The 13,229-nt window shown below is 40.1% G+C and overlaps 2 protein-coding genes and 1 long non-coding RNA gene across 7 annotated transcripts in view; 1 reads left to right on the top strand and 2 right to left on the bottom strand.

Moving 5' to 3' along the window:
• The window catches only part of LOC146568491 (uncharacterized), a 7,545-nt gene extending 5,852 nt beyond the window's left edge, over positions 1 to 1,693 (top strand). The window contains exons 2-3 of the long non-coding RNA XR_014893628.1: positions 843 to 938; positions 1,056 to 1,693. This is a non-coding gene — a long non-coding RNA (uncharacterized LOC146568491). The remainder of the gene's footprint in view (positions 1 to 842; positions 939 to 1,055) is intronic.
• atxn7l3b (ataxin 7 like 3b) overlaps positions 1 to 5,756 on the bottom strand; it is an 8,681-nt gene extending 2,925 nt beyond the window's left edge. For 2 of the 5 annotated variants that reach the window (XM_085284551.1, XM_085284555.1), the window contains exons 1-8: positions 3,461 to 3,588; positions 2,788 to 2,836; positions 2,579 to 2,702; positions 2,310 to 2,442; positions 2,003 to 2,174; positions 323 to 423; positions 198 to 220; positions 20 to 65 (exon numbers count right to left, since the gene is read on the bottom strand). In XM_085284551.1, coding sequence (XP_085140677.1) covers positions 20 to 65; positions 198 to 220; positions 323 to 423; positions 2,003 to 2,174; positions 2,310 to 2,442; positions 2,579 to 2,629 — 526 coding nt within the window. In that variant the 5' untranslated portion in view covers positions 2,630 to 2,702; positions 2,788 to 2,836; positions 3,461 to 3,588. Of the gene's footprint in view, positions 1 to 19; positions 66 to 197; positions 221 to 322; positions 424 to 2,002; positions 2,175 to 2,309; positions 2,443 to 2,578; positions 2,703 to 2,787; positions 2,837 to 2,985; positions 3,409 to 3,460; positions 3,589 to 5,620 lie in introns of those variants that run through there. The other 3 variants (XM_085284554.1, XM_085284553.1, XM_085284552.1) reach the window with 3 other exon arrangements.
• LOC146568489 (nucleolar transcription factor 1-like) lies at positions 3,713 to 13,229 on the bottom strand. The gene is made up of 15 exons (XM_085284550.1): positions 12,953 to 13,229; positions 12,665 to 12,840; positions 12,405 to 12,482; positions 8,679 to 8,834; positions 8,522 to 8,586; positions 8,304 to 8,411; positions 7,670 to 7,808; positions 7,501 to 7,542; positions 7,343 to 7,411; positions 6,817 to 6,872; positions 6,529 to 6,718; positions 6,399 to 6,446; positions 6,250 to 6,321; positions 5,898 to 5,966; positions 3,713 to 5,801 (listed from the first exon to the last, which is right to left on the bottom strand). Exons 1-15 carry the CDS (start codon positions 12,984 to 12,986, stop codon positions 5,751 to 5,753), a joined length of 1,353 nt encoding a protein of 450 aa, XP_085140676.1. The 5' UTR covers positions 12,987 to 13,229; the 3' UTR covers positions 3,713 to 5,750.

Genomic DNA, 13,229 nt, shown 5'->3' with positions numbered 1-13,229 from the left:
AAATCTTGTTTTCACTCACTGTTCTTATGCTTGAATGATTTGGATCTTCTTGGTGAGTTTGGATTCTGAGGTGGAAAGACAAAATATTTTATTTTTGAGTTTTTACATGCAGACAAATGCTGGGGCTATTAAAGCAGCAATGCCCAACATGTTTGTTTAGTTAAAGTATAAGGTTTGATGAAAAAAAAAAAAAGTACCTTATCAGATTTCCTTTTCTTGGCTGTAAAAGAAAGATTTGTTTTAGAGATTTAACTCAGAGTTAACAAATATTAGTCACATTTAAATTTCACGCATGCGCAGCCCAAGACTACGAGAGCGTCACCTTTCTTTTCTGCCCCATAAGACCAGTCGTTATCATTGACGTCATCATTATCCTCTTGGTCACTCTCTGACTTGTTGTTGGTGTTGTTACCAGTGACTATTCTGTAAAAGAGGAACAAGCAAGGTATTGCGCGCGCGCGCGCACACACACACACACACACACACACACGGAGTGAGTCAGCATTATTCACTGCAAATAACAGTTTGATTATGAAACAAACCGACTTCAGGCTGAAACTGATTTTTTTTGTTTTCTTGTTTCTGGAGTTCATAAGATTATCATTATTCACTATGCTGCAGGCAGCATAACGCCTGCAGCATATTTAGCTTATATAGAATACTGTGCAAAAGTCTTGAGCCCCCCCTTTCCATTTATGTTTATTTTGCTAGGAAGATGAGGGATAGGTGCGGTGATTTAATGAAACATGGAAACAGAGTATATAAGGTATATATAGAGAATATGGGCAATTCTAATGAGTTTCAAGTTTATGATATGCCTTTTTGTTCTGTTCTCTCTCAAGATGATCGCACACTGCCTCGACATTGAGGTCCTGGCTCTGGGAAGGCCAATCCATGACTTACCGGTATGGTGTTCCGTTGTGTGTTTTTATATCCAGGTATGCTTTACCTGCACTAGCAGTGTGATTGGGATCATTGGCTTGCTGTTGCCAATTATTTTCCAGATATTATTGCATGATGAATCAATATCTGGGTTTTTTTTTTTTTCCCCACAGTGGTGACAGGGCCTCCAATGTGTTTCACAGATGGCTGTAGAAACTCACTGCTGTGCCTCTTTCCTGACCTCCACAGCGCATACTCACAATTTCACTTATGTATATATTACTCCATCAGACGTGTTTCAGTCCAGTTCTTGTGTAATTTTGCATGTCTCAGCCTTTCCTCTCTGTTTCCCTTCATTAAGAATGTCTTCTTGACAGACAGCCTTCCACTGAGTTCATTTCTGAAGAGGCTTGGGTGAACAGGTCCTGTTTCATCTCTTTGGTGTACATAGTTTTTTTTTTTTGTTTTTTTTAAAGGTCTGCCACTACTTCTTTTGTCCTCCACTTGTCCAGTTTCTTTGACACAATGCACATCACCCCAAGATATCCCAAGTTTTTGGATAATAGCGCTGTGGGAATCACTGTGTTTGTGCCAAAAAAATAAATAAATTTTGGTTTGTCAAACTGTGTTTTCTTTGGTGTTTTTGTAGATTCAAAAAGTAAAACTGGAACAAACTGCAAATTGTTGTTACAGGTTCCCGGTTGCAAAAAGTAAGAAATTAAAATTAGTTCATTGCCAAGTTGTCTTTTATGTGTAGACACAACACTGGTTCTGTCCTTGAGTTCGGCACCTTTTATATGCTTGAATGATTCACAGGTCAGTGTTAAGTAACTTAGCAAACAAAACTAACATTCCTTTAAAAATGGTCTAGTTAAAGCAGCCAATGTACAAAGAAAACCTTTGAAAGACCTTCAGAAAGCCTGGAGTTTCAAATATATGAACCATCTCTCAAAACCACTTAAAAAAATGCCAAGAACATGTGGCTCCTTGGAAGCCATAGTCAAACACCTTGGTTTTCAGATTCATAAGACAACACGGTGAAAACATTTGAGATTACCACAGCATCTACTCACACAGAGTCTCAAATCAGCTGTGTTGGCTGCTTTTTTAATGCCCATACCTGCGGTTGGCTATACGGCTGCTGTTACGTCCCATCCCCAGACATTTCTCCAGGTGTGGAGCAAAGCGTGAGGCAGCAATACTCCGGCTACAGTTGGGACATACACACTCCTTGTTTTTCCACTGGTTGTACACTTGGCCAAACACATCCAGTCCTGGCTGGTCCACAATTTCTGGAAGTCGAAATAAAGTCATTTGATTTATACGTTAATTATTCTCTGGTGTACACTGGCTGATATTGAAGAAACAACTCAGCTTTACTTGGCTGAAGAAGAAAAGAAAGAAAAAAGAAAAAAGTCTGTGCTCACCGAAGTCCCTCATACTTTCTTGGTCCGTGTCATCCAGGAAAAAATAGCCCTGCTTTACTGCCCGGTGGACCTCAAAGCAAAGTCCCAGGCAAGCATCCTCCACTAGGTCAGACAGGATGTCCTGAGCTAGGGCCTGGCAGGGAAGAGAAAGACACACAGTGTTGCCTGATTGCTTTATTGTGTTTTTGTTCTGAAGCAATTCAGCCACACGTGTCTGCAGATACAATGTGCATTTCCAAGTCTACCAGAAGGCTTCCACGCCATTGTACCTCCAGCTTGCTGTTGTCCAGGCTGGACACTGAAACCTCCTCCATTTTCATTTGCCAGAACTACCAGATGAGCAGACACTGCTGTGGTCATGCTGTAGCTCAGCAAGCATTGGCCAAAACAGGGCTGCAGCGGGAGGGATACACAAGTAAGCAACACGGTGGCAAACAATGAATGCAAATCAGTCTGTGGGTGAGATGCGTGGACTTACAACTGCACGTTGAACACTGCCAGGGAGTCACTTCCCAACGTTTTAAAACCTGGGGAAAAAATGACATTAACTTGGCGTTGGTGGGTGTTTTTCCCCTTTTAAGCACTGCAACAACTCAAAAAACCAAACAAACAAACAAACAACAACAACAGACGAAAGAAGGAAAACGTGACGCTACAGCGGTGCTCCGAGTATTACCGTGTAACGAAAGTAGCTTAGCCCTAACCTTGGAGAAGAAAACAAAGAGCTTGGCTGTGAATGGGCTGCTTGCGAGATGAATTGAAAATGCCAAGAGGTTAAAGGAGAGGCGGTATCGTACTCACGACCCCCCTCAACAGCACAACTACACAACACGCACAGCTACTAGCCAAACATGCTAATCCTGTCACATTAATTAGAAGCTATGCAACACATTTAGTTGTGACTGGCTGTGTTATTTTATTATGTTGCTGTTTTTTTCTTCGACGCTGGAGAAACAGAGTAACAACGAGGCTCTTCCCCGAACCCCGACACCGCTGCTGCACTGCGGCTGTGCGCCTTTCAACTCCCCGTACAAACACCCAGCAAGGGTGGGAGTGAAGGGACAAAGCGACGCCCCAACCCTCACATAAAGCTCACCGACGGATAATAAAGCAGCCTCAACCCAAATCCCCTATTAATTGTGTTTATTTACCTGTTTCGGCAGGCACCCATCTTTACATCAGAGATCAGGCAGGAGCAATCGATCGCTACACGAGTTCCCACCAGCGATTGCTTCCTCTGCTCTTCTAAACCAACTCCAACAGAGTAGTGATGGGATTTCCGACTCTTTTTAGAGAACCGGCTCTTTCGCCTAAACTCACTAAAAAGAGCCGGCTCTTCAAGTTTATTTGTTGCTTTAATTAATTTATTATTAACAATAATATAAAATTATGCACAAAATGAATTAATGTAAAAAAAGTGGTTTATTTATATATGTTTATATAAAAATATATGTAGTGGCCTCTAGAGACAAAGCACATACAAATTCCAAAGCAGGTACAAATTCCAAAACACATTTCTAGCGTTAACTGAACTTCCAAGACAGAGCTACCATAGATCACTTAAATTACACAATTGAAAGCATATGTGTATTTGTGTATTTATACACAAACACTGATATATATTCAAATAATTTAAAAAAAAAGATTGTTTACCTGAAGCGGAAAAAGTGAGAGAGAGGGTCAGAGAAAGAAAAAGAAAAAAAAAAACAACAACCCACGGCTCGCATCCTGCACGTCAAAGATCCGGCTCTAAGAGCCATTTCGTTCGCGACACATCACTACAACCGAGTGTTTACCTCCCAGGGCAGCATGTGACTGTGTTTCCCCCACGCCGCTTACCAAAGAGCTACACTGTGCCTTTATTTCACTTTTTTCCCCACCACCCCTCCTAGTTTTTGCCCGGTTATTTGAATTTTACAGCCAAGATTAAACAAATCTTTAGGCAGACTTACAGCATTTATCGCAAAAACACGTGGGACGTAATAAAAAAAAAAAAAAAAAAAGGCCATCAAAAATCCAGAAAATCACACCATTTTATCTCAAATAGGTGTCTACTGATAATAAACCTCCCAGTCATGTTTGATAACAAGATGAACCTTCTTAACTGGGACGTCCCCCCCTTTTTTCTTTAATAGTCAAATGAAGATAAGCCTGTTTTCATTTTAGTAAGAAATACCTTTTGTCCTTTTTTTGCTAGTTATTTTTCCCCATTTCATACCAACCTATGGATCCATCCCGACTGAAATCCAAAGATTGTTACCAGACAGTATAATTGCTGGATTAACAGGATACAGGCAAATACAGACTATCAAGAACATACTACTACTACTACTACTACTACTACTAATAATAATAATAATAATAATAATAATCTTCAGCTTCCATTTATTCTTATTTTATTAACTTTGCAAATATAATTGTCTGTTTTGGTCCCACATTTCTTTTGTAGGGATCTAGCCACCCTAATTCACAATGGCTTCTCTATGAAACCACATGACACACACACGTATCATCACATTACAAAAATAGCTAAATATAGGTGCTGTCAGTATATTTATCTTTCTTTCAGCACCACCTCTGTGTGCAGCATAAACAGCATTCAAATGGACTATAAAAAAGACCAGAAATTACAGGAGACACAGATTTGAGACTCTGAATCCTGAATTCAAACCTGCAGGAAAAATCAGTATGTAACTGCAAAAAAGGTGGAAGTAGTACCAGAACTTCCACGGGTGAAGAAAAAAAAAAAAAAAAGCTAGTGAAACTATTTAAGCTGTTTTTAATCAGACTATACATTTAGAGACACAAGGCAGCTCAGTGGCCCAGTGGTTGGCACAGTACATCACAACATGAATGTTTAGGCTCGACTCCTCCGTGGTCAGCAAGAATCACCTCCAGATTTCTCCCACAGTCCAAAGACACACATGGTAGGCGAACTAGTGATTTTAAACTGGCAGTCGGCGTGAATACATCTGTATTAGCCCCATCACAGACAGGCAACATTCCCAAATGAAATTTATGGATCGACGATATGCACTGCGTTTTTACTCCCCAGTGTTCACTGAGAGTAAAGTTAAATAATTGGACACGTAAGTGCCAGGAGGCATTGCCAAGTAGGCTGCAAACTGGCAAAACTTCCTTCTGTAAGGAATCTGAAAACACCCCAGTGTGTTTTGTGTGTTTCATCATTTGAATGCATTAACTTGCAAAAAATGATTCACAACACAACAGACAGATTAAAATTCCAAGCATCGCTGCAGCGTCCATGTAAATATAAACCATCTTGCTTCAGTGTGGAAGTCAGAACAAACCCTTAGACGGTGAAGAATGTGAGGTTGTGAGGTTTTTGTCACCCACTCGAGGGCTTTTCCCTCTCTTCAAATTCAGAACAGCATCTGAATTTTCTGCATTTGGTTTTTCAGCTGTCCATCTCATCACCAATTAATACATGTCAAACATTATATCATCTTCTTCCTCCTCCTCGTCATCATCCTGCAGATTAACGGGGGACATTTCATATTTAGATGGACTGAATCATTTTTAATAACAAGGAACATGAAGGAAAAAAGGGTCTAATATTTCACAAACCTCATCAAAGTCCAGTATGTTGTCGTCTTCATCATCACTGCTGCTCTCGATGATTTCGTCTTCTGAGTCCTGCGTGACATACAAAAAAATTAGAAGAGTGCAGCTTAAAGAACATTTTCTTCATCATACAAATTATACTATTCCCATTATCACTTATTCTCATTCCCCCTGAATATACATTGCTATATTACATTGACTTCTCCGACATTTACCTGAAGCTCTTCAAGCATGATGTAAAAATGTGAGTCATAAGTAAACCCTGTGAATAACTTGACTGCATTCATATCACGAGCATGAACTTGAACATGTGGGTGTATTACTTGGCGTTTGCTGTATAAATATTCAGACTTACTGATGGCTGCTTCAAAAATAGTTCGTCCTTGTCAGAATATTTCGGTAAGGTGTCCTCAAGATATTTTAATTTCTGCAATAATGGATAGGAATGTTATTATATTAGAAAACAAAAGACAAAAACAGGAGACTGAATTTTGAGGTACTCACACGAGGGTTCTGTTTTTGATACTCATTCTGCTCATCTGGAGTCAGTGTCTTTAAAACAAAAGTGTGAAAATTTAAATACTAATTAAAACTTAAAAAAAAAAATGAAAATTATAAATAAATATTTTCCTACCTTAAACCACTCCTGCAGCTCGATGGAGTATTTCCTCAGCTTTTCATTTACTTTTAATTGGTACCGGGACTTGTCCTTTATGGAGAGTTCATGCCATTTTTTGTTGGCCGCAGCAAAGCGGTCTTTTGCATTTGGGATTTTTTCTTTTAGAATTTTCATCTGATCCTGGCAGAAAGCCACGTTGACAGACCTATAAAAATAAATAAAATTAAAAATTGTCTTTCAGGATTTCATTTGTCGAGTTAAAATTAATCCTTGAAGGTGAGTGAGTTTGACAACTATGCTCACATGGATGGCATCTTGGGCTCGCCGGGTATTTTCTCCTTGGTTTTCCTTTTGAAAATCTGCAGATTTATAACAAACGTGTTGATTTCAATGCCACGCAGTTAATACTTACATGAATGAAAAGAGAGCTCAGAAAACAGAAAGCTCTTAGAGGCAATTGCCAACAGATAGCTGAAAAGGTGACAAATTCCAAATTCCCCAAAAGTATCAAAGAAAAATGTTTGTTCTGTTAAATGAAAGTGGCAAAGTGTTGGCACCTTAACAGGACAATGTGTCATTCCTTCATTCTGGTAGTGGATTTGAACCATGAATATTCTTGCATCAGTGCTGAACACAGGACCAAGCCATACTCAGCTAGCTCTCCTGCCCCTTTGGTCTTTTGCTTTTTCTTCCCAGTGGAAAGGAACCAACACTTTTGCACATGTCTGTACATTTGTTATTATTTATAATAAAGAGCAAAGCATGAGGTCCAAACGCCCTTCCAGATTAAACGAATTTTCCATTTACTTGCAATGAACAGTCCTCTCACCTTACGCTTTGTAGGCAAACTGATCTTTGTTTTGCGGAGGACCTTGTTCCGCTTCTCCTCATCTAAACTCTGAAGATGAGAATACAACATAAAGTCAGCATTCACACAAAGCCCGTGAGATTTGTTAGCAATGCTGCACCTATGATCTTAGAACTTACCATTAGATACGTATGCAACTCACTTTCATACCGCATCTTCAGCTGAAATGAATGAACTACATGTTCAACTCTGCTTCAAGACATTATTAACATAACCCAACAAGATCACCTTGATTTCAAAACTTTGTTTTGCATCACAAAATAAAAAAAGTAATTTATGCTGCTATACCTCTTTGGAGCGTGTGTTGTAGGCTTTTCTCTCCTTTTCACTTAAATTTCGCCACCTCTGGGACCACTCTTTTATGTAGGCTCTTGTTGGGACACTCATACTACCAATCAGCTCTTTGCAGAATAAATTGTAGCCACTTCTACAGATATACACACAGAAAACAAACAAACATGCTCAGTAGCCTCTTCACAGAAGACTAGATGTGATTTTAAACTACATTAAATCAAAGTTAGCATTAAACACAGGCCGCACAATCACACAGGCAGTCAGAAATGCAGTTTTCCAGCATGTTTGTTCAAGAAACTCAACACTTAGAACACCAACAACAAAATATTGTCTTAAACTAATGCACCATTACTGTGCCCATGTATAATCTTTATTCTTAATACGCTAAACATACGCACTGAACACAAACATAAAATTTGAATAGAAAACCAGAGCTATGCAATACACCAATTTCTGGTATCAATACCAAGTAAATAAAGGGCCTGTGTTGCAGAAACAAATACACATATCAAAACTTAACCTATAAAAGACAGCTTATGTAATGGAGAGAACTGATTAAATGTGCCATAGGCTATAAATAAAATGAACATGACAGTTGCCAAGCCAAGTGTGTGTATGTATGGCTTACATAGGTGGCTTGACAGGCAGACCCTCAAAGTCCTCCTCTGACTCACTGGTGCTTTCAGGGACCACCTTCTTCCTTTTGCTCTTCTGAAGGGATTTGCCATATTTTTCCCTGAAAGACAAAAACATTTGTTTGGCTTTCCCCCCCCCTTCTTCTTGTACAGGCAGCCTACTGGGCCAATCCCACACATACACAGCTGGGAACGTATGTTTGTCTTTTACCTCAACTCCACCCTCTTATTCGTGAATTCTTTATATGCGTTCCTGTATTTCTCCAGATAAAATGCCTGAAAAAGTAAATAATTCATGACTTAAAATGTGAGCTTTTCTGACGATGGGAACAGGCAGTGTTGTAGTGACAGCTCCTGATATACTTTACCTTCTTTTTGTCGGGGAGCAGACTGAATTCTTTGCTTGCGATTTTCATCAAACCTGCACAGCTCATCCCTGGATTCTTCTTCTTAATCTTGGAAAAGACTTCCTTGTAATACCAGGTATTTACGGGCATGGGTCTCTTCGGGTACTCTGGATGGAGCTAATTTTTCGGAAATGTGAATACTCAGTAGAGGGCAAGTACAAGCAACAAAGGAATACACATTTAACGCTATGCACCTGACCAGCAGTGTGTAATCCATGTGGCCAAGGAGATACTGCCCAGAGCCATGGCATGTTCCAATGCTATAACAGTCAGCTGTTGTTCTGCAGTACACATACATGGCTTGCTGTGTAAACATTTCAAGCATAATCTTTTACTAGGTAAAAAATTAAATGGTACAAACGGTCTATTTGGCTGAAACAGTCTTTTTGGAACAGGAAGGGGACGTCCCCAAACTGTTCTTAAAAAGCTGGGACCATGAAATTGTGCAAATTGCTTTGGTATGCTAAAGCACTAAACTTTTCTGTCACTGAGATTAAGGGCCAGAGAACAACCCCACACTGAACGCCTAACCCAGACTCATCCATCAGATTGTCACACAGAGAAAAATGATTGCACTTGGTGGTGTGAGGCTTGGATGCAGCTGCTAAGCCATGGAAATGCACTCTTCAAAGCTCTCTACCCTCTTTTTTTGATCTAATCTGAATAAGAAGTTTGGAGATGTCTAGAGAGTGACTCTGCAAAAAAAATAAAAAAATAATAGCGACAAAATTTCACAACTGCACTTGTTGCATGGGTGGCATCCTATCACAGAACCACACTGGAATTCACTGAGAGCTTTAAAGCAGCCCATTACTTTTGGATTTTGGTCCTGCGTAAGACTGAGGAGGCGCTTTTGATAAAAAAAAATTTTTTTTTTTTGTAAATAAAGCGATTCACATGACATTTAAAAGACAGCTTTCCACAGGCCATTTTTATTCACAAACTGGAGGTATAGAAATTGTTATGATTCTGTACCTACTAGAGATGGACCGATCCGATATTACGTATCGGTCCGATACTGACGTAAATTACTGGATCGGATATCGGAGAGAAATAAAAAATGTAATCCGATCCATTAAATATCAAAAAAGCACCTCACAAAACTTGCGACACAGCGTAACTCGGCTCATAACCGTAGCACGTCGGAGCAGTGTGCTCACGTGATAGAGCGGCTGTGTGTACCAGCATTTCATCTCCGAGGAAGTGATCCCAGAGAGAAGTAAAGCAAGTGTGTAAGTTCATCTCTAAATGTTTGTAAAGCATTCCCACGTTAAGCTTAACAACCGATATATGGAGCGACTTCCTCTTTTCTCTCCCTCCCTGTCCTGCTGCTATTAATCGTGAAACTGATTAATGATCAGCTGATCGGCATTTCTGTCTCGAGTCCGTCTCTCTTGTTTGTTTTTGGCCCACTTTGCACCAGAAAGAGCAAACCAGCGGCTGAACAACAGCAGCACGTTTAAGCTTGATCAGCTGTTGTTAGAATGTATTTAATATTACTTTCTACACCAGGATCTTTTTCTATGTAGCTGACAGCTGGTAACTGTGTAGGGGCGGATCTAGCAAAGTTTAGCCAGGGGGGCCGATAGGGCATTAACAGGGAAAAGGGGGCACAAAGACATACTTTTCTTTCTTATTCTCATTTAAAATGTCTAGCTTTTAATAAATAATTATCCGAATCTTACACCCAGAGTTTTAATCTGATGTAAAATGTATATCAGTCCATTACTGTATATAGTAACTATTAAGTCTAATATACCCTAGTAAGCTATAGTACTTTTTCCTTTGGGAAGATACCATCTGTGCAGTGTGCAATTCTGTTGAAGAAAGATGTTGAATCTATTTAATTATTCTTGAAAAATAATTTATTTCTGTGCATTTTTTCCCCACACTGCATCAAATTAAAGTTGATTACGTCGAAAGCTAAATTGGCTAGTCATTCATATGTATATTAGGTTGTTACCTGGGAATTCTGGAGGGAGGGGAGTGGGTGTGTGTGATTGAGGGGGTGGGGGAGCTGCTAAAAGCTGTGAACTTCCTTTTGTGTTTCATCTTGATGCATTCTCAATCATCCAGGGAAATAAATCTCCAAAAGTCACCAACTTGGAGTGTTTCAGTTTGCCGTCTTAGGGAGAAATCAACACACATGGGTGTATGTCCTTTGTTGCTGAGATTTATTGATAAAAACAGTACAAAAAGCCAACCATTTGTACACATATTTACAAATAATAATAAAAAGTGAGTGAGTACATTTCAACATTTTCAGCAATCACTCACAATCCTGGCACTGCCATGGTATCTGTAGTCTGCATTTACCACATGTGTATCTGTAGCAGTGAACACATCGCACAGTGGCATGATTGTTCTTGCATTTGTGTTTGACCTGACACATGGCTCTTTTTCCATGGCTAGGTGTGGAGGGTTGTGTCCAAAGCAACTGTTCTTTTCTTGCCTTCTTCGCAGCTACATGAGAGTGAGCCAACTCTCTTGCAAGCTCCACCAGGAAGTCCACCCGTCTTTCCTTCGTCCGGGTGCATGCTTGATACAGCACATGTGCATTCAGTGCTGCCATGTCGATCATGTTCGCTGCAATTTCCAGTGTGTGGGGATCATTTGTCACCAACTGCATCACGTGCTACAACCCTGGTCTACATATCACCGTTGATGAACAGCTTTTCCCATCAAAGACTCGGTGCTGTTTCCTGCAGTATATTGCAAGTAAACCTGACAAGTTTGGGATCAAGTTTTGGGTGGCTTGCGACCTAAAATCCAAGTACATTTGCAATGTCTTCCCATATCTTGGCAAGGACCCCAATCGTCCCACTGGGGAGAGACTTTCTGAAAATGTAGTAATGAGGCTGATGGAACCATTCCTAGACAAGGGCAGAAATGTTACCACGGACAATTTTTTTCACATCGCTTTCACTTGCGCAAAAACTTCTTAGACGGTGTGTTGATTTCTCCCTAAGATGGCAAACTGAAACACTCCAAGTTGGTGACTTTTGGAGATTTATTTCCCTGGATGATTGAGAATGCATCAAGATGAAACATAAAAGGAAGTGCACAGCTTTTAGCAGCTCCCCCACCCCCTCAATCACACACCCCCACTCCCCTCCCTCCAGAATTCCCAGGTAACAACCTAATATACATATGAATGACTACCCAATTTAGCTTCAACTTGGCTGAAGCTAAAGCTTAGCTAAAAGCCTACCAGCCATTTGGCTGCTCTCCAGGTTTTATAGGTAGAAAAGCCAAATGGCTGCTCTCTGGGAGTTTAAGTGTTTTAAGCATCATGAGGTGGAGGGTGGTTCCCTATTTTTTTTCGCTGGGAGTTTGCAACCCTATTAGTTAAGTTGCTTAATATTTCTACTAAGTACTCTTTAAAATACCAGAATAGGAAGGATGGAGTAGGTTTAAGGTCATTAGATTGATCAGTATTGCTGAACTATGAAATATTTTGGGTGCAGTGTATTTTTTTACATACAGGTATAACAGAATAGCATTACTGTTGTTGTTTATTTAAACTTGAGTATGAACTTATACAAAATGCAGCACGATATTAAAACAAAAACAGTTTTATTGATTAAAAAACACACTATATCGGATTCATATCGGTATCGGCAGATATCCAAATTTATGATATCGGTATCGGACTTAAAGTGGTATCGTGCCATCTCTAGTACTTACCTTTGCGTTATTGAGGGGATCAGAAAGGACACTTTCAGCTTCCACAATGAGCTCTGTGAGGTTGCGAACCTTCCGCATCTGAGAAACAACAAGGATATGTACAGTGTAAATCATATATTTGCTCAAGTCTGGCTCTTAGCAGTGAAACAGGCAATGCTGAAGTGAAACTGAAGATTTGAACATCTGCTAAAGAATAGTTAGGGATACTGAACTAGTAAATGCAAGCTAAGTTACTAAGTTAAAGTTAGAATTTGACCCACCTTCTGAATAACCTCTTTCCACTTTTGTTTGCATTCCTCCGGAGAAAAAGGAGGGAAGGCCACTTTCTCCCAGTCTAGAGTTCTCTCTCCATGGGTATAACTGAGCTCTTTCTTGTCATCCAGGATGTTGGCTTTCATTGCAGCGAGAAGTTTCTGGAGGTTTTTCTTGCACCATCCTGCACACGTACAGAAAGCACAGTCAACCACGACAAAGGATCCAACGGCCATTAACGAGATGTGAGCTTGCAAAGGCACTCTCATGCTGGGAAGAAAACTGCATATACCCACCAGACTCTTCTGCATTCTTTCCAGCGAGGCTCATGTTTCAAACAGAGCTTGTTTCATTCACACAAGTCCTTGGATGTACCGGCTGCACACAAACTACCCAGACATTTAAACTAAACCACGTTATTCTGCGTGGCAAAGTTAGCTAGTTCGCTAAGCTATCAGACTGATCTAGCTTAAGTTAAAAAGTTTTTACTTTACTGCTGCTGCTCACCCAACAGCACGAAACAAGGCGTAAAACACACGCTGCTCTGTTGGGCAGGAAGTAAACGCGTGCCAA

The sequence above is a fragment of the Mchenga conophoros genome, linkage group LG8, assembly GCF_057382185.1.
Source record: "Mchenga conophoros isolate Kocher_MC1m ecotype Shallow Benthic linkage group LG8, M_conophoros_male_GT1.1, whole genome shotgun sequence".
Classification (NCBI taxonomy): domain Eukaryota; kingdom Metazoa; phylum Chordata; class Actinopteri; order Cichliformes; family Cichlidae; genus Mchenga; species Mchenga conophoros.
Note: the sequence above shows the minus strand (reverse complement) of the source record. Positions and strands in the feature narration are given on the sequence as shown.